We start from the raw sequence: 27756 nt of genomic DNA on the forward strand, positions 1-27756 counted from the left end.
CTTAAGATTTTATTTTTAAGTAATCTCTACACCCAATGTGGAGCTTGAATCCATAACCCTTAGATCAAAATCCTGATGCTCCACTGACCAAACCAGCCAAGTACCCCTATTTTGCATTTTGAATGAGAGAGATTTTCCCTTTCTTTCCTCTCCCTCTCCTTTCCTCTCATCCCTACTTTCTCCTTCCTTCACTCTTCCTCCTTCTCTATCTCCTATTCCTTCTCCCCCTCCTCCTCCTCCTCTCTCTTTCTCTCTCTCTTTTAAAAAGCTGAGATTCAGAAAGAGATTAAGCAATTTGCCACGGTTATGTAATTTGTAAGCATGTTATATACATCAGCAGGAAGAACCCAGTAAGAGTGGAAAGATTGAAAAACTAAAAAGCCCATGTGCTAGAAATTTGATATGTGTATGATTATGTGGTCTGGTCATGTAATAGCTAATCTTTACTGAGCACTTACTATGTGCCAAGCACTGAATTAAGCACTTTGCCAAAGTTATCCCATTTTATTCCCACAATAACCCTATGAGGTTGGTACTGTTATCACCTTCTTTTAACAGATGTGAACATTGAATCACAGGTTCAATGATTTGCTCAAGGCCACATAGTTATTGTGTGCTAGATCTTTCAGAGCCTTCAAATGACCCTTTAGAAGAGGAAACTGAGGCTGAGGGAGGTGAAGTCATTTGCCTAAGAGCCCATATCTAGTGAGGATTGGACCTGTAATGCAAACCTAGGCTCTGTTTGGTACCATAACCATGCCCTTAATCACTACACTGTCACGAATGGAAGCTATTACAATAGAGTATATGTGCATATTTTTCTAGGTCCAGCTCTGTAAGACAAAAATGTTCCCCTTGAATTTAGTTGATAGTACTAATTGCCCTTATTCCATAGAATTGGTAGAGTATGTACTTCCTTGTAATGAACCACACAGTATAATGCAACCTGGGTATTTGTACATAGTCCCATGGTGAAAGCAGAGACTAAAAAAACAGAGCTAGTCAGGCGAGTAGCAACAGTTGAGTTCTCATGTGACTTTTTCAGGTGGCTTTTTCAGCAGCCATGCTTCATCCCTCCATGCAAAGAATACTCTGAATGAGAAAGCTCCTGGCTCAGGTGTCCTTCCTCCTTCCAGCCTCAGATTTGCTAACAAGCTGTTCTGATGCCACTAGTCCAAGTCTGTAGAATGTAAATGTTATCCTAGATGTGAAGTATAATAGAGCAAGCAGTATAGGGCTGGGGAGAACAGCCGAATTGCTATCCTTTCAGGAATGACTGGCTCTCCAGTGGGAACAGCACGTGGATCAGGGAGAAGTGTATTATTGTAATGCCAAAATCCCCACTTCTGTACTCGCTTGTCACTGCCAGAGTTTTCATTTGGTGATTGGTTTTTGAAATATAGTTTGATATTTATTAGTCTTCATATTTGGAATAGTATTAATGTTTAATCAGATCATTATCATTCTTTATTCAACAATGCAATTTACCAAGTTTTGATGTTTTCTTAACTTTGGTTCTATTATACCCAAGGACCAGCTTGGGTGTGTGTGTGTGTGTGTGCATGCACATGTGTGTGTGAGTTCTATCTGATTTGATAAGTCCCCTGCTAGGTCTATTTTTCTGTGATCAATAGGTTAATGGAGAGGGAATGAATAAAAATGTGCTATATAATAAACCATGTGAGAAGGCATACTTTCATTCTATATATACCTACTGAGTATTGCTATGTATCAGGAGCTGCATGAACTAAAAAGCTGTGTAAGATGCAGTCCCTGCCATCAAAGAGCTTATTCTACATTTCTTCCATTCAACAAGTGATAATACTACCTGAGTTCCTAATCCCTTGATAGTTCCCATGCTTGGCTGATTTGTCTTTTATTAGCAATGCAGCCTAGGAAGATCTTTAATCTCAACAGAGTGTATTTAAATTTAAGATTTTGACAGCCAGAAATAAGATAATAATAATTACAATCTTGAGAATAGTAAATTGAGAAGGGAGAGAGGCAAGTGGGGACACAGATTTCCAGGAGGTGATAGGTTCTGGACAAAGTTGGGACATTTGCATGGCTCAGTGAAAAGGGAATATAACTTCAAGAGTGAACTTAATATTTCAACTATAAGTGTCAGTTTTTTGGTGATAGGTGGGGAGAAAGGCTTATGGGAGAACGTAAAAGGAATAGATTGTATTCACTACCTTTCTTCCACATCAAAAGTTCTTTTTGATTTGACTGTGAATTCTGGGAGAGCAAGAGGCCCTGCTGGTGGATTGAGGGGAAAGAGGAAGACAGATTCCTGGTTTTCCAAAGAGCAGAGCAAACTGAAGGGAAAATGGAAAATCAGAAAGCCTTAACAACAACTGCATGACAATAACTCCCTTTTCTCTGGAAAAATATATGCATAAAATATTCAACTGACATTAAAGATTAACGATGAATTAATGAAAACACGCAAAGCACTTTATTTACGTAGGAAGTTTTTTTCCCCTTTAGAAAATATGCTGTTTTGGAGTGCCTGGCTAGTTCAGTTGGTGGAGCATGTGACTCTTGATCTCAGGGTCATGAGTTCAGCCCCCACATTGGGAATGGAGCCTACTTAAAAAAAAGAAAAAATGCTGTTTTAAAACAGAAAGTAGTGTAGGTCTCAGGAGGGATGAGTACTATGAGAATAAATGGAAGTGACTTTCAAGTGAGTCTCTTCTGTCATCTCCTGCCAACTCACTGTGGTGAAAAGCGTCCACATTCAAGAATTTCATGATTGAATGGATTGGTAGGTGTCAGGTACTTCCAGTGGGATCCAGCTTTCCCATCACCCCTCCTCCATACATGTGTGGTAAGGATGAGGAAAATGAAAGTCATTTCCACCTGATTCTGACACCATGTGTCTCCCTTCTCCACTTGGGGGCTCTGATGGGGAAAGACAGTACCTTCCACCTGGCATTGCCTCTCAGTATCTTTGTGAACTCCCTTGGGCTATTATGTTGGTTGGTACTTTGGTTTCTTTGGCTCCCAGCACCAGCTGATGCACTGAATTGAGTCCCAGTTGGGCAGGCTCTATTGCTCAGTGCTGTAGCTGTCTCTAGGGCATTGTTCTTGAGACTTCCAACAGGGCAGATTTGTGCAGTTGGCCCATCTGGACAAGATCTATAACAAGTAGAGCTCTGTGCAGTAAGCTCATCTCCATAGTCCACCCCCCACTACCCCCGCATTCGGGCTGCAGCAGCCTGACACTCCAGCCCTGCCATGGAGAGTATCAAAGAGATACTCTCTGCTCCTTTCAAAGGGGTATTGCTTGTGGCCTCTCATTGATTGGCACTACCTAGGAAGAAATGGGAAAATAGGGACTCTCTGCCCTCTTAATCTCCTCCCTTAAGCTAGTCCTTTAGTTTTGAATCCAGTTGGCACCAGAGTTATAATTAATATCATCAGTAAGATTAACTTCTGGTCCAGCTGCCCTGGTCAGCCCAAATTCTCTCCTCAAAACCAAGAGACAGACGAGAGGAGTATCTCAGTGAACAGAAAAGAGCAGATGAGCTCAATAGGAAAAAGAGTGAAAGAAAGAGGTGAGCTCTTGCTTTGACTATAGGATTTGCTTTGGTCATTGGATTTATTGACTTTCAATTTGGAACACCATTTTGAGGAAGAGAGGGAGGGAGGGGATGGGAGGAATGAAACAGAGAGAGAGAGAGAGAGAGAGAGAGAGAGAGAGAGAGATTAGATTCACATAGGTACTTATTCTAGGTCCAGAGAAATGGACAAGATATTTAAGAGATCATTGTATCACCCATCTTCCAGCTGTTAGCCCTATACTTTAATCTTCCCTTTTTCAGTTCTTCATAGTTGTGTCATTTCAAAGATTCAGCATACCAGACCCATGCTTCCCCATGTCCCATTGGTATTTCAGACCTGAAATGGGCTCTTTCACATCCTCTCTATTCTGACATTTCTGGTAGCTTCCACTGACTGCCACCCTTACTCACTGTGGAAAGAGAAGAAAAACAAGAGAAGGGTTAAGAAATAACTGCAAATTATGGGGCTTTAACTTCTACAACTACTACTCTGATGTTGGCCAAGTCAATGTTTGTCCAGGATCGGGGTCTTCTATATGCCTAGTTCCTTTCCAGGAAGCTTGAAGCCCACGTTATCCTGGACAAAGTTGATTGGCACTTTTATTTGCTCACTAAAAGAAGGTTAAAGAGCAAGTTGAAAATGAGGGATCCTGGGAAATAAAAAGACTTCAGAGAAAAAGAAACAAATGATAGCCCAGCCAACAAAAGATACTCTTAGGATATTTTCTATATTTTACTCCTTCCAGGTCCTACTACCTTGGATTTCACTTTTTTTTGAAGTTTTTCTAACATCACTAAGTTTCTTAAAGAGTAAGAATTTTTCTCTTTTTACACTCCTGAGCAGCCAAACATACCCTGCCACCATACTAGTTAGGGAATAAAACAAATATTTCTGAGACCTGGAAGTTCAGATGAATCTGGAAGGGTGGATTTTCTGAGAGTCCAAGATTCCTGACCACATTTCTGACAGTGTTGAACATCCTAGGAGATTTGAAGACCTCTCTGTTGAGTAATATAGCAATACCCTACCTCAGTGCAGCCCATGACTGTTCCCACCTTGCTGAGAGGTAGGGAACCTGTCACCCTGCCTTCTTCCCATAGTCAAGGACAAATGACTGGGTCACAAAAGGCAGCATTTGTGGATGAAAAAGACTCCCTATTTGAGCCTGTGGTAGGAGGGACAGAGGACAGAGCAAAGGCCAGGCTCTGGGTGGGAGGTAACAGCATGAAGAATGGTGCAGGTTAAGATAACAAATACCAGAATATAGTAGCAATGATCTGAAAATTCTCCACTGGAGAATTGGAAAACAGACAGGCTCCAGCAAGGGAAAAAGGTCATCCTGGACTCAGAAATATGGCCAAACCTTACTCTCATGAGAAATGGGATAGCATGGAGAATAACCGGATTCGAGCAGATAAGCCATCTTTCTAAGTACAGCCACCACTGGCACCATGCAGTGTAGACATGCATAGCTTTGGGATTGGCTGTTGAGGTTCCAGAAATGAACTCTCCAAGCTCCTGATGGAATCTAATGGAGGGGGAATCTCACACAGGAAGAAGCAGGAAGACAACAGCTGGACTTTCTAGCCCTTAGCCGTACCCTATTCACAGTGCCTGGTGGATATCTTCTGACCGTAGGACTTTATAGACAACCCAGTAGAAGATGTTGAAGATGAGGAAAGTGAAAGGGAAGACAGCCCGGGAGATGGTGTCAATCCTCTTGGCTTGCTCCACGTAAAGTTTCTGCATGGTTTCTCCCTCCCTTAGAAGAGGGGCTGGAGGTTGGGGGGTATAAATGTTAGAACTCTCCTTTGGACCTCCATCCCTTGCCTGCAGGCAGTGGCCTAGGCCATAGCCACGGAAATAGAAGCGACATTCTTGGATGATATCTTCCTCCTGAAATTGCATGGCAGAAAAGACAGAATTTGAGGTTATAGCTCTAAGGCAGAGGAATAGAAACCAGGCCACACACAAATATCTCATAGGTGATGCTATGCAGATAGGTAACTTGGTACACAGGACCACTGCATGCTTTTTATGGCCACAAAACTCATGAGATAGATGTACGCTCAGCAACTATTCATGGTACATATGGTATATTTTATGATTCCGTTTGCAGATAAATCCCAAGATGCCTTTTTAAAATGCATAACATCATTTAGAGCCATCTAAAACCCAGCGAAGTGCCAACCCACTGTGAGAAAGATATCTCAATGCCAAGTTATCTCTGACTGGTGATCAACAGAATAAACAGAACAATAAAACCTTTAGAATGCACAGTTAAGATATTTAGACTTGGTGAACTTGACTTTAATGACTTTCAAAAGCTGCAGGATTAATTCTCCTTCTATGTAGTATCTTTTAAAAAATTGTTTATCTCCATTCAAAGCTGAAAATTCCAAAAGTTTTAAATAACCTCGTTGGTCATCCAAGTTACGGTAAAGCTGATTACTCTATTGCAGATACATGTGCTTCTCTACAACTCAGCAGATTTTGACAAAGGGGTCAGTACATCTAGGGTAACATTTATTACCCAATACATATTCCATTTATGTAGAATATATGAATTATCATGAACACATTAGCATTGGGGAAATAAATTTTATATCAGCATTAAATAATGTAGCAGCTACACAAAGTTCATTTATCCAATAGTCAGCGGATAACCTTAAGTAGCTATAATAGTTGGAAAGTGAGGTAAGTAAGGACAGAAAGAGAGATAGAGGGAAAGATAGAGACAGAGGAATAGGGAGAGGGAGAGATATAAAGAAGGAGACATAGAAATAAAAAGAGAAAGGACCAAAGCCCCTGAGCTATCAATAGAGAGATCTTTACTCATATGAGAGCCCTACAGGCCCCTACTCACAGCCTATTTACTCTTAGCTTATATACAACCCAGACACACCTAATTTTGTCTACTTCTAAAGCACACACTGCCATTATAAATGATGGTTCACAGTCTGGAAAATAGAGGACAGCTAAGTACACACTAGAACCTAAAAATACTTCATTCAAATATGGTTACTATTTTTGCAAGTGTTGATGTTTACAGGAGTAAAAGCTTCAGCTATCTAGGAAATCACCTAAAGTGAAATGCCCCCTTGTGGGATGATACCAACTACCTTCTTGGTTTGCCTAGGACTGGGGGCTTCCTGAGACTCAGGACATTTAGTGCTAAAACAGAATAGTGTATACGTATACTGAATTGATATGCCATATATCTGTATATTTATATATGTATATATATACATGTATATATGTGTATGTATATATATATATATGTATATATATAATGTGGATAAAGTAGGTTTTAAACACATTGTAGAGTTAGAAGGACATCATAGGGTCTTTATAATGGGACCTTTGCAGCTATGGTAACACACTGAAAAGTGGCTTCATAGGTGAGATATTGGTGTGGTGGGTCCCAGTAGCCCTTGATTATTACTTCACTAGAAGGCTGAGTCTGTCGCTGGGCATCAGGAACGGGCAAGTTCAGGCCAGATATTTACCAACAGATTCCATCTCTTTCTGTTTCCTTTGGGCTCATAGGACAGACCTTGGGAAGGGCATTGGTCTTGTTCACTGCCATGTACCCAGCATGGTGCCTGGTATCCAGTAGGTACCCAGTAGATATCAGTTGAATGAATGAATGGACTGATGAGACATATGCTTCAGAATATAAGACAGGGAATGGCTTTGTTCTCATGAAGCTGGCATCCTCTTAGCATCTCAAACTGAAGAGTCTACTCAGAAGAGAGTCTTAGTTACAAAGTGCTTGGCAGAAAAAATGATTATTCCTTGTCCCACCCATGCACAATGGCCTGATGCCCTTCATCCTCTAAAAAAAAATGGCACTTTTGGCATATGGAAGAATATAAGTCTGCCAACCAGAGAGCTTTGCCACCCAATCTCTGATTTTGCCAGTCTCTGTGAAGAGAGTTGTATATGTGTAGGCCAGAGGCAATTCACTACTGTGGCTTTGCTTTGACCCTGAGTGGCAGTAGGGCAGCCTTAGCAGTCTGCTCAAAATTACTTCCATAACCTTTCACCAAAGGCCGTGTCTCACCTCACCTGTATTTTCTAGTTCATTTTTATACTTTTCCTACATGGCATTTGTGTTGGACCCATTTTGGAAATGAATAACCAGAGGTAAACAAAATATCTTTCAAGTAATTGAAACATGAGGGAGGAAAAAAAATTTCCTCTTTTGCTTTCCATTTCAGGGTCCCTCACACCCCTAGTTCCCCACTGCTCATTCTTATCTCCTCAGCCTCTCAGATCCTCAACTAGAGGATAAAAGTATGGAATATATTTGTTTGCCAAAGACTCTGAAAAAGAAAGTTGAATCCACCTGCCATTTTCTGTTTCTATAGATTCATTTACTTCTTTTCTCCAATCATAGTAAATCATAGTAAATCTAAAGGGAATTATTTGGAAAAAATTTACCAGGCTGAAAAAAAAGCTATCCCTCATGGGACAAAATATATGACCTCTAGAGTAAGCTGCCCTTGACTCTTTTTAATTTTAACATATTGTACCACTTGCAGTTGGTGACAAAGATAAGTGGTCTGAAATCCAAGGGTTGGGGTCTTGGATAGGAGTATTATCTATTTAAGCCAAATTCTGAGGTGTGTTTGGGGAGGGGGGAGGGACAATGGAGACTTAAACACCACTTAGTGGCTTCCATGGCTATTGAAATAGAATACTTTTGTTGCAGGTATCTATAGGGGAGGACAGCTGGGCGCTAGAGAGTAAAGATATTCCAAAACCAAGTTGGGGAAGGAATGAACAATGTGAGAGGTAAGGTGTGGATATGGGAAAGAGTGATAGGTATTTAGTAATATGTATTGAAGTGAATGAAAAGAAGAGATTGGAGAGTGGGGGGAAGTGCTGGCAGAAGGAGAGAGACAAGCAGGGTTCTGGGACCAAGCCCCTGAGAGGACTTGGCAGTATTTTGAAATTTCTTCCATTTCTCAAGTTATTCTGCTGATAATGGCAAGGCCTCCTCTCTGTTTAGCTTGAAATACTGCCTTCTCCAATGAGCCTGCAAAGGTTGGTAGAATAGGTAACATGGTTGCCGTGTCCAGAGCTTAGTGCTAAGGCCTGCTGATGTTATAAAAAAAGAGAGTCAGACCCTTCCCTGTGAAGCTCATAGCTTAACTGGGAAGACAAAGCAGAAATGTAGGGAAAAGAAATTAAACTATTTTAGACAGTGACATGAAAAGAGACCACCATGCAGTGGAGATGGGTGGTTGAGGAGAGATTAGAGAACATGACTAAGCCTGGAGCTTGATGAACAGCTGGCTGGCTCCTAAAATACTCCTAACTTCCTCTTGGCTAAGGGCTCCCTGAAAATCATATGGTTGCTCTCCCCTCCCCTAAGAGGCTCCTCTCAGACCAAAGACTCCAGCTTTTCTAGCTGGAACAGCACAGCCCAGAGAGAAGTTCTAGAAATAGATTAACTCTGCATAAACTTTTCCTGCCAGCTCAGTGGCCTCCAGGATTCCTGCTACAGTTCCACTGCAATGGTAATGGCTTTAGGAAACCCGAAAAGGGACATGGGCTAATGGCACAGGTTTTGATTTTCAGGTTTTATTTATATTAGTAATAAGCCCGACCCACTTTTTTGGCAGGATCCAGGAACCTAAGTGGGGCCCAGGCCGTAGTTATAACTTTGTAATAATTGAGCACTGGTTATGACAGATTCCATTTGATGTCAGGATCAACATATATATGACCAGGAAGGGATAGTCTGTGGGCAATTGGGGGCTGGAGAGGTGCAGGGAAGGAGGTGGGACTAGTGTCAATCTGGGGTAGCTCTACAGTAATTGCAGCAGTACTCTGTTGCTAGGACACTCACAAAGGCAATTTAGCTGGCAAAAGGACACTGGAAATGTTTGGCAGCAGGTAGGCATTGAGAAGGCATCAAGATTAAAACCCCTATAAAGATAAGATTTTGGTAGCTGAAGGCAGGTTTGACACAGATAAAGAGGGGGTAGTGACAGTTGCCTTAGAAAAGGGAGCATCGGGGCGCCTGAGTGGCGCAGTCGGTTAAGCGTCCGACTTCAGCCAGGTCACGATCTCGCGGTCCGAGAGTTCGAGCCCCGCGTCGGACTCTGGGCTGATGGCTCAGAGCCTGGAGCCTGCTTCGGATTCTGTGTCTCCCTCTCTCTCTGCCCCTCCCCTGTTCATGCTCTGTCTCTCTCTGTCCCAAAATTAAATAAACATTGAAAAAAAAATTAAAAAAAAAAGAAAAGGGAGCATTCTCTTTTATTTCCCTTCTGTCAAGTCTATATATTATTTTTCTAACACTCAGCATGCGATAGGAAAGGTTTTAAGCCTCCTGAAGGAGTCCTACTCAAGGAGATGCAGTTGTGGATCAATCCACTAGAGGGCATGTTTCTCAGTGCCTGACTAAAGTCCAAGCAAGAACTGATGAATTCTGACAAACCAATAGATGAAACAGGAGCCCTGCTTTCAGCAGAAAGGGATCTTAGCTAGGGACATGAGATCCAGGAGTTGGTTTTTAAAGATATTTTTAGTGTGTGCATATGGTTGGGCACTCCAGAAGCAACTGAGGTGGGAGGTGGGGTATTTGGAAGAGAGAAAATCTTAGTGCTGGAGTGGCCCCGATAGGCTACAACCAGTGGGATCAGATCATTTTCTCTCCCCTAAGAGGTCATATGTGTATATTCTCTGGCTTTAAAGCCTCCAAATTGGGCAGAAAACAAGGAGTCAGAGCTCAAGATAGACCAGAACTCTGATGATTAGGCCGACAGTGTGTAGCTCAGCAAAGGCTTTTGGCTTTGCACATAATTGGGCACTTGCTTCTGTGAAAGTGGCCCAGGAACCTCTGGTGTCATACCTAGCACCCATTGTCTGGGCAATGGGGAGGGGCAAACTGCCTCTGTTGTCAGGGTCACAAGATCTCTATTTCCCCTGGGTGATCATTCTGCTGTAGAAGAAATGGGGTTAAAAAACAAGAGTGAGGGAGAACAACACCTCACACCCAACAACTCTGATACACCCAACAATTCTGATGCACCCAATGAAGATCAAGGTGAAGAGATCCAACAGCCAGAAAATCAAGTAGTGGTTTTCAATTCCAGCTTAGCTATGGGGACCCTCTTATAATGCTTCTCTAGAAAGGCCCCAATGCCGGACTCTTGAATTCTTAACCACCAATCAATGTATGGCAACCTGGGGTACCTTCCTCCTGGGTGAGGGGAGAGCCAGGGAAAACCATTACTAATTCTCAAAGTAATCTCATATTGACTAAATTGACAAGGTTCTAATACTAGCTAACATTTTTTCAGTGTTTACTATGTGCCAGGCACTGTTTCATGCTCTTTTTTTAAATTTATTTATCCCGTGAGAAATTATTTCAGTAGTTTCCCAAGGAGACAATATCTCTGTGTCTCTCATTTACTTCGATAGCTTTTTTAAAAACATTTTATTTTTAAGTGATCCCTATACCCAATGTGAGGCTTGAACTCATGATCCTGATATCAAGAGTCACATGCTCTGTTTTTAAAAGAGAGAGAGACAGTGAGAGCAGGGGAGGGGCAGAGAGAGGGAGAGAGAATCCCAAGTAGGCTCTGCACTGTCAGCACAGAGCCCACGAACTGTGAGGTCATGACCTGAGCCAAAACCAAGAGTCAGATGCTTAACTGATTGAGCCACCCAGGTGCCCCGAGAGTCACATGCTTTTCTGACTGAGCCAGCCAGGCACCCCTGTATGTCCATGCTCTTAATCACTCTACTAGACTGCTCTTACAGGGATTAACGTCTCATTGGACAGATAAAAAAATGGAATCAAAGAGGTTAAAATACTTAGCTTATCTGTGACCAGCCTAGGACTAGAATCCAGGGTTCCTGACTGCCTGTCTAGACCTTATAGCACTATGTTGGGTCTTGGTTTGTGGGAAGAGTAGTAGGTAGGAAGGAGTTCAAAGGAGAAAGGAAGTGGGCCCCTCTCTAGTTATATTTACCATACATTGGTGCCTCTGCCTTCTTCGAAGTCGCATGAATTCCTTATGCTGACGGGAGACAAAATTGACAGCAGCATACTCCAGCAGGGCAGCAAACACGAAGAGCAGGCACACAGCCATCCAGATGTCGATTGCCTTCACGTAGGACACCTGCAACATCCACCAACAGAACAGTCAACCTTCTTGGAGCCCTTCCATGGTCTATCCAGTGGTTTGCCAGCCCATATCAACTGCCTGCTATTCTTCAGTTTTATCCTGAATTTCTCCTGGTTTTTAAAGAAGCTTTCCATGATATGTCCCATTGCCTGAAGGCCCTCGTGAAAGAGATCGGGCTACCCATCCATCATCCTTTACTTCTCTGCACTCTCCACCCTCCACTTCCATCTCCCTTTCCTCCCTACACTTCTTTTCCTTTCTTTTATTCCTTTGTCACTTCTGCTTCTGTTCCTGTTTATTGTTCTTTTCATTATTATCTTCTTCTGATTCTCTTCTTTCAATAAACAACAATGAACATGAACACTGCTTTTGTTTGCCCTCTGTTAATCTCCTAGAGTTCTCACAGCTCTGATGGAAATTGGGCATGGTTTGTTATTCCCGTGTGAGACGTGTGAGGACACTTGAGGCCTAAAGAGGAAAAGTCTTAGCCAATATTACCCAGTGAGAAGTTGGCACTAGGATTTGGGGGTTCTGGGCTTTCAGTTCAGCGTCACTGCTATTCATCGAGGCTACAGTCTCAATATCAGACTAGGAATTCCTTCCTTTCCCTCTTCTACCCCCATTATTCTCTTAACCCTGTGTTTTTTTTCTTCTGCTCTTTATGAGAGGACCTGCTACACCTGTTGGGATGTGCACTGGGTGTTGTATGGAAACCAATTTGACAATAAATTATATTTAATATAAAAAATAATAATAAAAAAGAGAGGCCCTCCTAAAGAATTGAGCTCGGTGGCCCAAGGGAATGCCACTCAACCCCCAGCTATAGACACTTCTTTAATTTCAAGGTGCTGTTGGCATTTACCTATCTGGTTCTTAGTGCTCTCCTCTCACTACCTGCCTTGGAAGCCTTTAAGTACTTTTCTCTTCCATTTCCCTTGTGAAGATTGAACACTTACCTCTCCTGGAATGCGGTTATGGCTGAGTAGGGCCAGGAGAGGTACAGAACTTAGGTTTATGAAGTCCTTTCACCTCCTCAACCAGATGAACCCCCTACATAGTTTTGAGCTGCTGAGCCCACCTCATGGGAGTCCCCAGTTGGAGTAGGATTCATGACAGACAACCTCTTTTACCAGCTATTTTGGGCAGTGAGGGTGCTACAGGCTCCAGGTAAGGAGCAGGTCTCACTGGATAAACCTTCTACCGTAGTGGTTCTTGTGATGCCACCCCCCCCCACCCCTGCCTCTTTACCTGAGTCGAATTTGGCAATGTTTAGAGATATTTTTAGTTGCACAATTTGGGGAAGGGTTGCTACTGGCATCTAGTGGGTAGAGGCCAGGGATGCTGCTAAACATACTATAATGCACAGGACTCCTCCCCCACCCCCACACATAGACATACATATACACAACAATTATAAGGTCAATAGTGCTAAGGTTGAGAAAACCTGCTCTCTTTTAAGACAATTCCACCAAGGCAACCCTGATTAAGCATCCCTTGGTGTTTCCACTTTGCTGCCTATTAAGAGGGCATCCTATTTCATTCACCATCTCCCAGTCCCACTGTGTCCCCAGGGATGTCAAGTAAGTGCTATGAAAATCCATAATAAAGTAATGACAAGGGAGGTCCATGAAGGGCTTTGGACCATCAAAAGAAAGGACACCTCAAGCCACAGGAATGAAGTCTTATTAACAATAGTGTATCAATAATACACCTTAAATATCTGTGGAATCCATCCACTCACTATCCTAGCTCATCTGAATGACTCCACACTTTCTTAAATGGTCTCCCTGCATCTATGCTTGCCACCTACAATCTGTTTTCCAGACAGCAGCTAGAGTTTTGTTTTCAAAATGTAAACCTAATTATATCATTCCTCTGCTTACAACCTTCATGGCTCTCCATTATTTTTACAATACAGTTTATGCTCCCTTTAGCATGACATTTAGCCCCTTGCCTACTTCTTCAGCCTCATCTTGTCTCTTGTAATCTGTGACTCTCCCATGATAAATTTTTTCAGTAGTTTCCCAAGGAGACAATCTCTCTGTGTTTCTCATTTACCTATTGCTTTAAAAAAAAACCACTTTGTTTTTAAGTAATCTCTATACCCAACATGGGGCTTGAACTCACAACCCTGAGATCAAGAGTCACATGCTCCACCAACTGAGCCAACCAGGTACCCCAACCTCGATAACTTTTAAATGTTCACTTTATATATGACATCCTCTGGTAAGCCTTCCATAATCATCTCACTATGGTTTGGTTGCCCCTGCTATATGTGCCCAGGTTACCTACACATTCTTAGCATCCATCAAATATACCTGGCCATTTCCTTCAATAGATTGTGAGTTCTCTGATGGCAGAGACTGTTTCTACTATGTTCATTATTCTATCCTCAGGGCCTAGCTGAGTGCCTGGCACATAGCAATTATTTTGTAAATGAATGGATGGACGGGTGGATGGTTTAGCAGTGTATTTGTCTCTGCTGGCTTCTGTTTGCTTTATTGGCCCTCTTCACTAAAACCTGCCCCAGAAGTAGCGGGCCATTTAGATCACAGTTTCTCAAGAAAATTGGGTCCCTCCTCCCTGCTGCAACTTTAGGTCAATTCTGTCAGTCTCTGGCAGAAACTTCCATTTAGCCCTCTGTCCTGGTCTGAGCCACCCAGAGCTATATAGACTGAGAGCAGGCAAAGAGACTGTGATCAGTGCCTTTGGGAGCCCCCATAAAGGCAAAGAAAGTGTAGTTTCCTGGGAGTATGAGGAATGGCCATGCCAGCTGAATTCCATACAAGTGAGCTTCTGCTTCTCTCATCCTGGACACTAGAGTTGTATTGGGAGTGAAATTACTGACCTTTCCAGAAGCCCCTGACTTGATCCCACCTCCTTCCTTAGGGGTCTCCCCAAATCTAACATTGCACAAACTCAAGAGTGAACAGAAGCTCCCTGACTTAGTCCCTTACTTTGTGGGCTGGCCAATGAGTCTATTTACTTTGGGGGTGAATGCCTACATATTTTGCTTACTGGTCAATGAGACCACAAAAAGGTCATCAAAATATGATGAGAAGGCACAAAATACTGCAAACAAACAGCCCTATAACAAAGTCCATTTTTTTTTCCAAATGAGGAAACTAAGTGATTCCTAGGAGCAGACAGATCGTGCTTGCTCACAGGAGGGGACTAGAAAAGGAAGTTATCTTGGCAAGAATAAGGCGCTAATTGCAACCTCCCTGCAGGTCAGAGAAGAATCTCCTTGCATGGCAGCTGCAATAAACCAGGGAAGGTTTCTAAGGTCTGAACTACTTTTCTGTCTCTGGTTTTCCTACAAGTCTACTACCACAACACAGCCATCACAGCCCCACCTGGCCCTTTCGTCCTTGCCTAAACCCCGTCTGTCTCTCAGAGCCTTTTCAATATCCCTGTTCATTTAGGAAATACATTTATAGGAAATACTTTCTGACAACTTCCCCTGAAACACTTGATCCTAATCTGAACTTTGTCACCGTTTATCACTAGAGGACTTTGGTTACCTCAAAGGTTTTCCAGCAACTCAAAGATAATTGGGAGCATCACCAGCTGCTTTAGCCCCAGGTCCACCACTCCATTCTTTCCACTTAACACCTAACAATTTTAACAATAACAAACATTTATTGAGTGGTTACTGGGTGCCAAACACTGTTGTTTGTGTTAATACATTATCTTATTTATTTCTCTCAATAACCTTACGGAAGAGGTAATATTCTTATTCCTGTGTCCCAGGGAAAGAGACTGAGAGGTTAAGGAATTTACCTAAGAATACCATTGGTAAATGATGAGGGTGGAACTTAAACCCAAATCTTCCTGCCTCCAATCTCCTACCCTTAACCACTACACCATCCCCATGGCAAGTTTGTAAATTCACCATGGATGCTGAGATTACACCCTGTTTAAGTTCCTTGTAAACGTCTTCTTAGGAATAAGCACTGGGAGATGGGAGATCATAGGGCCTGGTTCCCATCAAATCAAAATGAGAGGGACTATGTTCACAGTAAGTTCCATAAGTAACTGTGTTGCTTTTGCTTCCTATATTTTTCCATGGCCTAGAACAGTGCCAATAAATATTTACTGAATGAATGAATCAGTTTGTTCCCTGATTTCTCAGAATCTTGCTGACTGTAAGGACATTGAGGTAATCTCTTCATTCCCTACATGAAGACATAAGGCAGGAAGAACCTGGGCCCAGTTTCATGAGCACAAATCTATTTGTGTAATCAAAGCATCACCAGGCCACAAATGTTCAGAGTCCACTGACTTTAACTGCCATTTGCTACCTCAAAATGTTCTCACCCCAAAAGAATGGACGTTGTCTCTAGAGCTCTTTATAATAGTGTCCAACTTCTGACATAGTAACAGACAGATGTTGGTTTAAAAACCTTATGTATTTTTTTTTGTTTCTTATGGGACATGACATTGAGAAGGTTTATTCTATCTCGCTGGGCTTTATTCATCTCATCTGTACTATGAGGGAGTGGGACTTTCTACTTGCTAAAGGTCTTTTGATTTTGGACATGCTAGTATTTCCAGATAAGAGTCAGAGTAAGTCAGGCACTGTCTGCTTAGTCCCTACCCAGACAACACCCACAACCTCATCTTCCACATCTTTAGCAATATCATTAGCAGTATGTTGTAGGGGAAGAGAAAACTCTGGCCACTTGCTCTTGTTCAATGGCTCTCCTCTACCTTAAATCCAAGGCAAATAGTGATCAGAAGGGAACAGGACTATGAATGGGACTATGGCAAGCAAGTTCTCTTGCATGTCTCTTCACCTTAGGCAAAGATGCTCGGGAGCCAGAGCTCTGAGTTGTCATGGTGAGCACAGTGGTGATGCCTAGGCCCACGCGAGCAGGGGCGGCATCCATGTTGATCCAGAAGGAGACCCAGGACAGGATAACGATGAGTAGGCTGGGGATGTACATCTGAATCAGATAGTAGCCCATCTGCCTTTCCAGGTGAAACTTTACCTCGATGCAGGTGAATTTCCCTGTAAGGAAAGAGGTGAGGTATCAGGCCTCAGGTTCCCAGCCTGCAGCTGAGCCTGAGAGTCAGGACTAGGGCATCCCTATCTCTATAGGTCAGCCTCTGGGAGCCTCAGCTGGGCAAATAAATGAGCCTTTCAAAATAGTTCCAAGGAGCACCAGAAGTTTGTTCTAAGGAAGCTGTCAGAGCAGCCACCACAGACTTGGCCTCTTGGTCCAAGCACTAGTTTCCAGAAGAGGGCCTTCCCTGTGACCACACAGCAAGAGGATTAAGCACAGAAGGATTCCAGAGCCAGACTGCCTTGGTTTGAATTCTGAACCTTCCACATACTGTGTGACCTCAGGCAAAGCACCCAAGCTAACTTACCTTCAGTTTCCTCACCTATAAAACAGAGTAACAACAATATCAACTCCATCATTGTAGGAATTAAATTAGGTAATGTATTTGGGGCGTTGAGCACATAGGTAGTTGGTACTATCGTCATTATTAACAAAGCAATGAGCTTAGACTCTGCCCAAATCTCAGCAGCCTTGCTTGAGCTTGCTGGTACCCCAGATGCTCTCTAGTAACAACAATTCACTGAAATAAACACTGTCTGTATCTTAAGGAAGTGGGAAGAGCTGGATAGGAAATATCTGGAAACAGTGTCCAATAGAGATCAGCTCTGGATAGCAGGCAGAAGGTGCCCAGAGAGCATCAGGCAGCAGCATTCTATCCCACCAATAAAAAGTGCATTAGTCCAAAGCACATGTACCAATGCTCTGCCTCTTCTGCCAGCCATCTTCACTTAACCCTGCTTCCCATGCCCTGAGGCTACGAAAACACTAGCTCAGAGCTTCTCCCAGCAGCAGAGGCTTAGGATAACCAAAGCAAAAAGCAGGGGATGTGTATATTGCTATTTCATTCTGGACTAGGTTTGCTCTTATCAGGCCTGATTCCTCAAGGCTAGTAACTTCATCAATGACTGATTATGGCTATGTGATGCTGTGACCTCCTATTTTTCCCTGAGTCCACCCCACCCCAGACTTTTTGCTATGACATGTCTTTGTTATGTATCCATATTTTCTTTCCTTCCTTCATTTTTTCTATCTATCTATCTATCTATCTATCCATCTATTTATCTAGTTTTGGTAATGGTAGTTTTATTTTTAATTAAAAAATTAATACTTATTTAGTATAGGAAAGAAATGAGAAGTAGAGAAAAATAATAATATTTATAAGCTCACATTTATCAAGCCCCTACTAAGTTCCCTGATTTTATATAGTTTATCTCATTAAAATTTCATAGCAACTCTTTGGGCAGGTAAAATTATTATTTCCAGTTTTACATATAGGGATACTGAGGCTTAAAGAGATTAAGTTATGTTTTCTTGAAGGCACCCAATAGTAAATGGTAGAATCAGAATTCCAACTCAGCTCTATCTTACTCCAAAGTTGTTGCTTTTATCTACTGTATCACATTACTTTAGAAATATTTAGTGATATTTCCTTCCAGGATTTTTAAACACATGCTTTTGGTTTGTTTCTTTTACCACAATATAATGACTCTGTGTGTACAATTTTGAATCTTAGCCTTTTCCACTTGTACTTTCCATGTTGATATAAGAATCTTGCAAGCATCCTTTTAAACATCTGGATAATATTCCACCAAACAGATGCACTGTGTAATTTACTTAACCTCTGTCATGTTGGTGGATATTTAGAACAGTCCTAATTTCTTTGTTGTATAAGCAGTGACCCAGGAACCTTCTTGGGGTCTAAAGTCAATGTGGTATTTTGGAATATTTCCTTCTAATAAATTCCAAGAAGTGGGATTCCTAGATCAACATATAGGGAAAAAAAAATAACTTTTAAAGTTTCTCAAAGTATGCCTCTCAAAGTATGCATCAGAAGCCTCAGGATGCTTGTTCAAATGCAGATTTCTGGGGCGCCTGGGTGGCTCAGTCGGTTGAGCGACCGACTTTGGCTCAGGTTATGATCTCACAGTTTGTGAGTTCGAGCCCCATGTAGGGCTTTGTGCTGACAGCTCAGAGCCTGGAACCTGCTTCTGATTCTGTGTCTCCCTCTCTCTCTGCCCCTCCCCCACTCGTGCTCTGTCTCTTTGTCTCAGAAATAAATAAACATAATTTTTTTAAAATGCAGATTTCTGGGCATCACTCCAAGTGCATATAATCAGAATCTCTGATAGGCAGAGCTCAGGAATCAACATTTTAACAGGCTCTGTAGAGAAATATAATGCAGACTGAAGTTTGAAAACCACTGACCTATATACAAATTGCCAGTTTTTTCCCCAATACAAGTTCTACTGATTTCCACTCCCATGAGCATTTTCTAAATTCAATGGTTTGTTCCTATCTCCACTTCCCACACCCCTACATACACAAACACACATATTCATAAGGTGGCACCCAAAGCGTGTCAGTACACCATAGGAGGATCTACCTCCATTTTTTAAGATAAAGTTTATTTATTTTGAAAGAGGCGGGGAGAATGTGAACAGGGGACGGGCAGAGAAGGAAAATCCCAAGTAGGCCTCTGCGCTGTCAGCACAGAGCCCAATGTGGGGCTCAAACTCATGAAACTGTGAGATCATGACCTGAGCTGAAATCAAGAGCTTGATGCTCAACTGACTGAGCCACCAAGGTGCCCCAAGGATTTCCCTTCTTTAGCCTCTAGCCTCTACCTCAGGTTCATAGCACTTTGTAGCCAAATTTCCAGGGCAACTGAGGAACAAGTAGTTCTTAGGGAAGCTGCAGGGAGCAGATGCTCAAGCTGGAAAAGCAACCTTTCTCCACTTCCTGGCCCACATTTCACATCTGGGAAAACAAGCCAGTTCAAGAGTTGGGTGACGGTGGCTGTGGTATGAGGCGTGGATGTTAAGCCTGCCAGTGCCCTGAAGCCTATTACTTCCTGGTTCAGCAGAGCCATTGGCTACTCTTAGATGTAGATTCCCCACTTTCTATATAATGTTGGCCCCAGGACAGGTGGGACACTACTTTCACTCACTGGAACAGGCCCATCTACTCTGCAGCATGCGATAGGGACAAAAATATGGGCTTTGGAGTTAGATCTGGATTTGAACTCTAAATCAGCCATTTTCTAGGTATATGACTTGGAAAGTTGATTTAACTTCTTAGAATCTTAGTCTTCCCTTTCTGAAAAAATGGGGCTCAAAATTCCTACCATAATGAGATAAGGCATATGAAGCACTTAGCACATTTGGCACAGAGTGGACTTTCTTTTTTTTTTTTTTTTTTCAACGTTTATTTATTTTTGGGACAGAGAGAGACAGAGCATGAACGGGGGAGGGGCAGAGAGAGAGGGAGACACAGAATTGGAAACAGGCTCCAGGCTCTGAGCCGTCAGCCCAGAGCCCGACGCGGGGCTCGAACTCCCGGACCGCAAGATCGTGACCTGGCTGAAGTCGGACGCTTAACCGACTGCGCCACCCAGGCGCCCCAACAGAGTGGACTTTCAATACAAGCTGGCTTCCTTGTCCCCTTTCCTCCCTCTGGAGGCCCTTCTGTGGCTTACAGCCAATAAAGATCCTGGTTTTTACCTGTGTTGTAATGCTTGGTACAGTAGCCTAGATCCTTCTCATCCCGCAAGATAAACTGGGGCAGAGTCAGCCCCTCAGCCACTTGGACAGCAGGAGCATCTTCCAGCCACTCAAACACGAGGTCATTCATGGTGTAGCCAACTAAAAGTGACAGAGATGGCAGAGGGCTGCAGAGTATGGTTCTGGGTGGGGTAGGGAGAGGGTTAGAACCAGCAAGAAAGAACAGATGAGGAGGTAAGGCCTGGGTTTTAGGAGCTCCATGCTCATCTTAGAGAGGGAAACCTTTCTGAAGAGGGAACGTGGTCAATTGCCTTATGGGCCTAACCTAAGTAGGTAAAGAAAAAAGATTTCAGATTCCTCTTCTATCTAGTTCTTAAGCTTTAGAAAGTCCCAGAGAGAAATTATTCTGGCAGACCTATAAAGCAGGTCAGAAGTGTTGGAAAGATGTCAAGGAACCCAGCTAGGAACCTCCTGACATGTCTCAAATCCAGTGGAGTAAGGACGTGTACTGACCACATGTCTTGAACAGAACCAGCCTCAGAGCTAGGCCTTCTGCCACTTCACCCCAGGGAGGAAAGACTATTTGTACCCTGCAAGTCATGCATGGGACAATGTGCATACCACAGACTCCTAGCCAGGGCCCTGAACTGGGGCAGATATTGAGAGTTAACATCTGAACATGCCAAGTTGCTCACAGCTAGCAGTTTGTAAAGGCTCCTGCCATATATTTGACTGTATTCACACATGTCAGGTAGAATTGGAAGAAGAAACACTGAGGCCCACAGATGTCCAATGTAGAGCCTTGACTCAGAGTAGCCATGTGACTTTGGACAAGTCATTTTCCCTTTGGTAAAATGCTCCACCTACTTTTCACAGTTGTGAGGGGGTAATAAGAACCAGGATGTGAAAGTGGTTTGAACTCTAAAGAGCTGACCACATTCTACCCATCACTGTTATTATATGCTGGAAACAGCCTGAGAAGCCTTTTTCTCTGAGAATTGAATGCATGTGTATTGATCTCACAGGAGATGGCCAAGGACTGCATATAGGTGATGGTCCAGCCTTGTCATCCTTTGACTTCTCTGCAATTGGGGCAGCCCCTAAAAGCTGGCACCCCTGCCACAGACTAGCCCTTGGCTCACCTTGACACCCTGGGCACTGTCCTATGCCTAGAATTGTCCTCTTCTGGTTCTCTACAAGTTATCTTTGTTTATGAGCAATCAAGGTTCAGTACCCCCTCTACCGTCTCTGGCATTTTTATAGGCATCTTGAATGTCTTAACTCAGGGCGAGTAAAGGTAGAATTACTCCAGGCACAGTGAGAGGGAATATCTATTGGCAGAGAAAGTATCTTTAAAATAACCCCCCACAACCAACACAAGCACATTTGTATGTAAAGCTGGTACCTTCCCATTCCCCAGCCCTGTGGAATAGCTAAACCAGTAAACAGTTGTGAGGATGGAAAAACACATTGGGTTGGGTGTTAGTGGGTCCCGGCTCCTAGTCTCATCTGTGCCAACAACTGATTGTGTGTAAGGGTAAGTCCCCATTCTGGGTTGCCCTTTTCTTGTCTAGAATATCATGGGATGGGGTTAACTACCTGATATTCCAGGCCTTGCTCTGTGACTCTCTAGAGACACTTACAGCTCTCCAGCTGCATCGTGCAGGTCTGGATATCCATGGGGAAGTTCTTGAGGTCCATTGGGCAGGACAAAATGAGGGTCAGCCTGGTAGGGACAGTAAAACAGAAGTGACATCAGCTTACTGCGGCCAAGTACAACACAGGGAACCCTCTTCCCATCCCTCAGCCTCCATCTGGTTTCTTCCTCTTGACCCAAACTTTCCTGGGCATCCACCAGGTGCACCTGATGCTGTAGAGCACATTCCCATTCTTGAAGATGCGCAGTAACTTGTTGTCTGTGGTCACCTCATGGAAACTGGCCCCTTTCTCATTGGCAAAGAACAGGTCTGGCTTCCAGATAGAGTCTAGCATGGAGGGATCAAGGTCCAAAGAGTCATCAGGATATTCTCCATAGGCTAGGCGTGGGTCATTCCACTGTTGCCGCAAGAAGACATTCACCCGGTAGTCCTGGGAGGGTGCACAGATGGGCCCATCAGAGGCAGTGTTATTCCAGGGGCCCAGCAAGCCTACGTGGGCAGGAGGGTCATGAGGAGGAAATGCTGGGAGCATATCTCAGGGGCAGTGGACATTTTCCACTGGATAAGGATCCTGCTTTGGCCTGACATGGCAAAGATGGGAAGGGAAAAGACATTTATTAAGTACTTACTATATGCTGGGCTCTCTGCTAAGTGCTTTATTTATATGCATCATCTCATTTAAATCTTACACCAACACTGTGAGGAGGTTACTGTTATGATCCCCATTTTACAGATGAGGAAACTGAAATGAGAGATTTAAGTAACCTATCACACAGCTATTATATGGTAGAGTCAGGATTTGAACATGGGTTTTGTCTGATTCCAAAGACTGTGCTCTGTACTAAGCTACCTCCCATGATTGGCCATCTGCTCCTTAGGCTAGTCTGCCTTTAGCCACTGAACCCCAGGCTAGAGAAATATATCTCCCAGTGACCAACTTCAGATATCCCATGGCTTTAGCCATGATCATGAAACAGGGAGAGGAAGGCAGAGGGAGGAAAGGTTCGGTATCTGATGGGTTTCTTCCATTCACACTAGAATGGAAGCAGGGAACAAAGAAACTCCTTACCATAGTAGTCTCAGTGACAGAGCCAAAACTGTTGATGAAGATGTTGCAAGTCACATTCACAGGTGGGCCTAAAGGTGGCAAAACACAGCCATATTGGCAGGGCATTCCAGGAGTCTGGAAGCATGTTCTAGGACTCCCTCCCTGAGCTTAAGGCCAAGGCACTTCTGGGAGAAGGCAGTGCAAGCTACACAGACCTATGGGCACTAAGGAGGGGAAGCTCCTTCTGAACTGTAAGAGCTAGCTCTGTGCCCCCAGCCTCCTCTCCTTGGGGCAGACAATAGGGGTGGCATGGCAGTGCGCTCCCAAGAGGAGTGGGGAAGAAAGGGTTTTTGTAGGATGAATGTTTCTTACCTTTAAAATTGGGTCGAATTCTGGCATCATATCCTGATGTTCGTCCCATAAGCTTGTCCAGGAAATCAGAGGGGGACATAGGTTGGGGCCCTTTGGTCCCAGAATTGACTTCCTCTTTTCCCAAGGCCACTCTGGACAGGATAGATAAAGAAGTCTGAGGCCAGTTGTATTCTACATTTATCACAGACCCTCTACTTTCCTGTGCCTACACACCTCTGGCTGGTCTCCCCATCAGGCAGGAGGATAGGAGAAGATGGGTCTCTGGGTACCCATTTGCAAAATGAGGAGAACAGAAACAGCCATAAGCCAACACTGCAGCTCAATAGTCCTAAAAAAGTGCTTTCACATATATGAGATCTTTTTACCCTCACAATTCTCAGTATAGTGAGGGTGAAGACAGATGAGAAAAGTGACTTGTGGGATTGGAACAGCCAATATAGAAAATATTATGGAGATTCCTCAAAAAAGTAAAACTAGAACGACCATATAATCCAGAAATTACAATTCTGGGAATATATCCAAAGACAATTAAAACACTAATTCAAAACGATATATGTACCCTTGTGTTTATTGTAGCACTATTTATAATAGCCAAGATATGGAAACAATCTAAGTGTCCATCAACAAATAAATGGATAAATGGTATACACACACACACACACATACACACACATACATATGTACACACACACACACAACAGAATATTATTCAGCTGTAAAAAGAAGGAAGTTCTGCCATTTGTAACAACATGGATCTTGAGGGCATTATGCTAAGTGAAAAAAGGCAGACAAAGACAGACAAATACCGTGTGATCTCATTTATATATGGAATCTAATAAAGACATAAACAAACCAAAAGAGGAGTGGCCTACCCTAAAGTCTCAAAGTTGGTGAGTGACAGGATCAGGGCTCAAACCCAAGGGGTTGAGACCTAATCTAGTATTCTCTTTCTGAAGGTGTTTTGAAGAGTGACAACTCACTGGAAATAACATGTTTGCTGCAATGTTTTGGCTTAGCCAAGGATGGGAAGGACTCAGGGACAATTTGAATCACTGAGAGTTGGTTTTAGTTGCTTAGCCTTCATGCTAAGCCACTCAGGATCTAGGGACCTAGCTTCTAGAGAGAGAGAGACTTGGCTTCTGGTGTTTAGTCCAGCAGGAAGCTATGTTTTGAGCTGGATTTCAATTAATGCTTGGGGAAGCTTCAGGCATATAAACTCTCTCTGGCAACAAAACAGGTGAGGTAGCAGGTCTCTAGAAGCATGAGAAGGGCTCCCAGAAGGATGGCTATGCCAAAAAGGTCAATTTCCATCTTTTCCCCCTAACAGCTTGATTTTGAGGAAGGGACCAGTGTGCTTTGGCCTAACCTAGAGGCTGGGCCCCTTCTCCCCTGACAAGTTTCCTTCTAACAGCAGCAAAACTCCTTCCATATGCCTTCTTGTCTGCTTACCAGCCAACAGCTAGCCTAGGGACCAGGAGCTCAGCCTTGAGGGCCGAGGTAGGGCTCAGGGACAAACTCAGGTTGGACTCCTGGCTGGGCCTAGCCTTCCTGCTCCATCCTGCCATCATCATTGTGCTAGCCACTAGAGTTAGCTCTCTCACAGCCACTACTATTGCCACACTCTGTGGTTGGGAGGCAGGGTGACTACTGTCCTTCTGGGTCTAATTCTCTTTGAGCCAACAGACCCTGTTACATCTGTGCACCATGCTAGGCCATATAGATCATATGCACTGTGATCAGTAAAATAAGAAAAATATCTAAGGCATCATGCTACATGCTTTACTCACCTTATCTAGTTTAGTTCTCACATCAGTGCTCTCAGATAAAGGTTATTATTATCCCCCTTGTATATATGAAGAAACTGAGGATCAGCAAGATAAAGTGACTTTACTGCCTCTTTGAATCCCCTGAGCAAAGGAAGCCCTTACTCTGGGAACAGAGACCATTGAGGCCACAAACAGGGGCTGCCAGAGCAGGTGGCTTAAGCATGCTCTGAAAACCCAAGGAGGCTGGCGGAGGTGCTGGAGCAAGCAGAAATCTGTGGCTTCACTACAGGGTGTCCATGCTGGCCACATGCTGCTGCTGGCCGCCTGCCACCTGCCTGCTGGGAGGCCACATTGTACTGTACATGGAGCAGCCAGACCCTCGCCAGCATCTTCAGCCCCACTCTCAGGTCACCTCTCCCAATAGTTCCAGAGCTATTTTTTTTCTCATGCAAGCCTCTGGGGTGGGGTAGGGGAAGAACTCTGATTCTGCTACTGGGTGGTGCCTAAGTGACCTTGGACAGGTCACTCCCCTCTCTAGGACTTAAGTTTCTATATATGTACAATGAAATGCTTAGACTCAAGACTTCCTAAGGTCTTGCCTTGCTCTAATTGTCCAAGTGGGAATGCTGCCACTAAAGCTTGGGCCTTGAGGCAGCCTCCCCTCCAGGAGGGCCAATGAGCTCCACCATGTGCCCCCTTCTGCCTGCATCCTCCTACCAACTGCAGCTGAGCTGCTATTTTACTCTGGGCTATTTTTCACTCTTAGGAAGTTTGTCGTCCCACACATATCACATCCCTGCCTGCCTGCCAGCCAATGTATCTGTAAGCAGTGAGGCAGGAAGCTCCTCAGAAACAAGCAGTCCTAGTGTGTTCCTTGAATTAAGAGGAGAAGGAGGTTATTACCATGGCACCTGGCCCTCCTCACCTCAGGAAGCACCCTTCTTATGACAAGTTCAGCCCAAGCCACAGCCATCTTTCCTCCTCAACTCACCCTGTCCACCTAGACTGGCTCCTGGTCTCATGAGAAAGTGGGAATGGGTAGGGGTACATTTACAGGAAGCTGAAAGCATGTCTTGCCCTCAAGCCCAGAAAATGATTTACACTTAGTGCCCCTTCAGGGACAGCAAGCTGCCACATGTGCACAGGCAGGGTGACTGCAGAGGGACAAGGTTTGCTCAGCCCACCTTCATTCTGATATGGTTTAGAGCAAATCCCTGATACTTTGAAGCCTATTTGGTGGGCAGCTGACAGATGTTGGTGTCATTTTTAGGAATTTGAGCAGTGTGTGGCCATACTGGTAGGGAGACAGGAAAGGATGGTAGGACAGATGACCTCCGTTCTGGGGCTCATCTACCCAGCCCATACCCAGGCCCAGAAAGATCTCACCCATGCAGAAGCCTTCCCACCAGCTCTGGGGCCTTGGCATTCCTCATAAAAGCCTCCCAAGTCCTGGTTGGGGGGAGAGTGTCCTTCCCTGGAGCCCTCCAGACTGTAAGCTTTTTTGTAAACTTAGAGGAAACTGTGCCAGAAGCCCCTGCTGCCCCCAGCCAGTGTTTGCATGCACCTTCTTCTCACTCCAACTCAGCTCACCTGAGGAGGACTTGCCCTGGCAGGGTCCAGAGGAGAAGGAAGGAGACGGTTGCAGGAACAAGAGTTGTCATTCCGCAGGGAACCTGGAGCTCTTTCTCAGCCTGGCTGCCAAGGTAAGTGTGATATCCCAGCAAGGAGAATGCTGTAGAAAGTAGAGAGCCTTTCTCCAACTTGGTCTGCTCACATGGAGCCTCTGGGGCCAGGCTAGGAGTTGTGCACTCTCCCTCCTCTTCTGCTCTCTTCTCTGCCCTGCTGTTACCAGTCAGGGGCCAGAACTATTCCCCCTGGAAATGATCCTGATTTGGATAACCCTACCAGCTCCTGCTCTGGCTTGCCCGGGGGCTCCGGAGGGCCTCAGCCTGCCTGCCTGCCTGCCTGCCAGAGAGCATTCTCTTTGGGCAGCACTCACCAAACCCTGGAGTGTCTTGGAGGGAAGGAAGGAGGGTGACTGGTCAGAAGATGTTGCCCTCCCTCCCACCTCCCCCTAGATGCATCCTCCTAAAGCTTTAAAGGCACAGTCGCCTGGCAGCTGGAGTGGGGTTCAGAGAGTGTCGTGTGTTGGGGAGGACCTCGGGCTGCCTCTGCTGCCTTGGAGAGGGCTGGAGGTGTTCTGTCCAGCTTCTAACTCTCCAGCTGGAGGAGTGCATGCAGGCTGCCCTGCTCCCAGCTCCCCAGCTGGGGAGCTTATAGCCTGGAGCTAAGCTGGGACTGAGCTGTAACATCCTAATGATTTTTGTAAGGGGGAAAAAGACCTGAGAGGGTTTAGGCAGAGGCATTGGGTTTTCTCAAGCTGACAGCTTCGGGTTTGAGAGCAGGCGAGAGGGAGGCCAAGGGCAGGGTTGGCTTTTCCTCAACCCTCTGGATGGAGGCACAGGGCATGGATGATACAGAGGAACCTTGGAATCTTCCTCATATTGTTCTGCCTGCCTGTCTGTCCATCTGTCTGTCTGCCTGTCCCATCTCCTTCATCCTTGCAGTTTCATATCCTTTTCCCTGACTGCTTTCTTCCCTCAGGTTGTCTCTGGTGAGCTTGGCCAGC

General features: G+C 44.2%; 1 protein-coding gene across 1 annotated transcript; it reads right to left on the reverse strand.

Annotated features, from left to right (window-relative positions):
• On the reverse strand, positions 1-27142 carry LOC122477283 (glycine receptor subunit alpha-4). Its single transcript, XM_043570200.1, has 9 exons — positions 26718-27142; positions 23362-23492; positions 23011-23078; positions 22148-22371; positions 21927-22009; positions 20284-20424; positions 16514-16728; positions 11559-11708; positions 1-5463 (listed from the first exon to the last, which is right to left on the reverse strand). The coding sequence occupies exons 1-9, from the start codon at positions 26786-26788 to the stop codon at positions 5173-5175; spliced, it is 1374 nt and encodes a 457-aa protein (XP_043426135.1). The 5' UTR covers positions 26789-27142; the 3' UTR covers positions 1-5172.
• Positions 27143-27756: the final 614 nt, after the last annotated feature.

The sequence above is a fragment of the Prionailurus bengalensis genome, chromosome X (genome assembly GCF_016509475.1).
Source record: "Prionailurus bengalensis isolate Pbe53 chromosome X, Fcat_Pben_1.1_paternal_pri, whole genome shotgun sequence".
Lineage (NCBI taxonomy): Eukaryota > Metazoa > Chordata > Mammalia > Carnivora > Felidae > Prionailurus > Prionailurus bengalensis.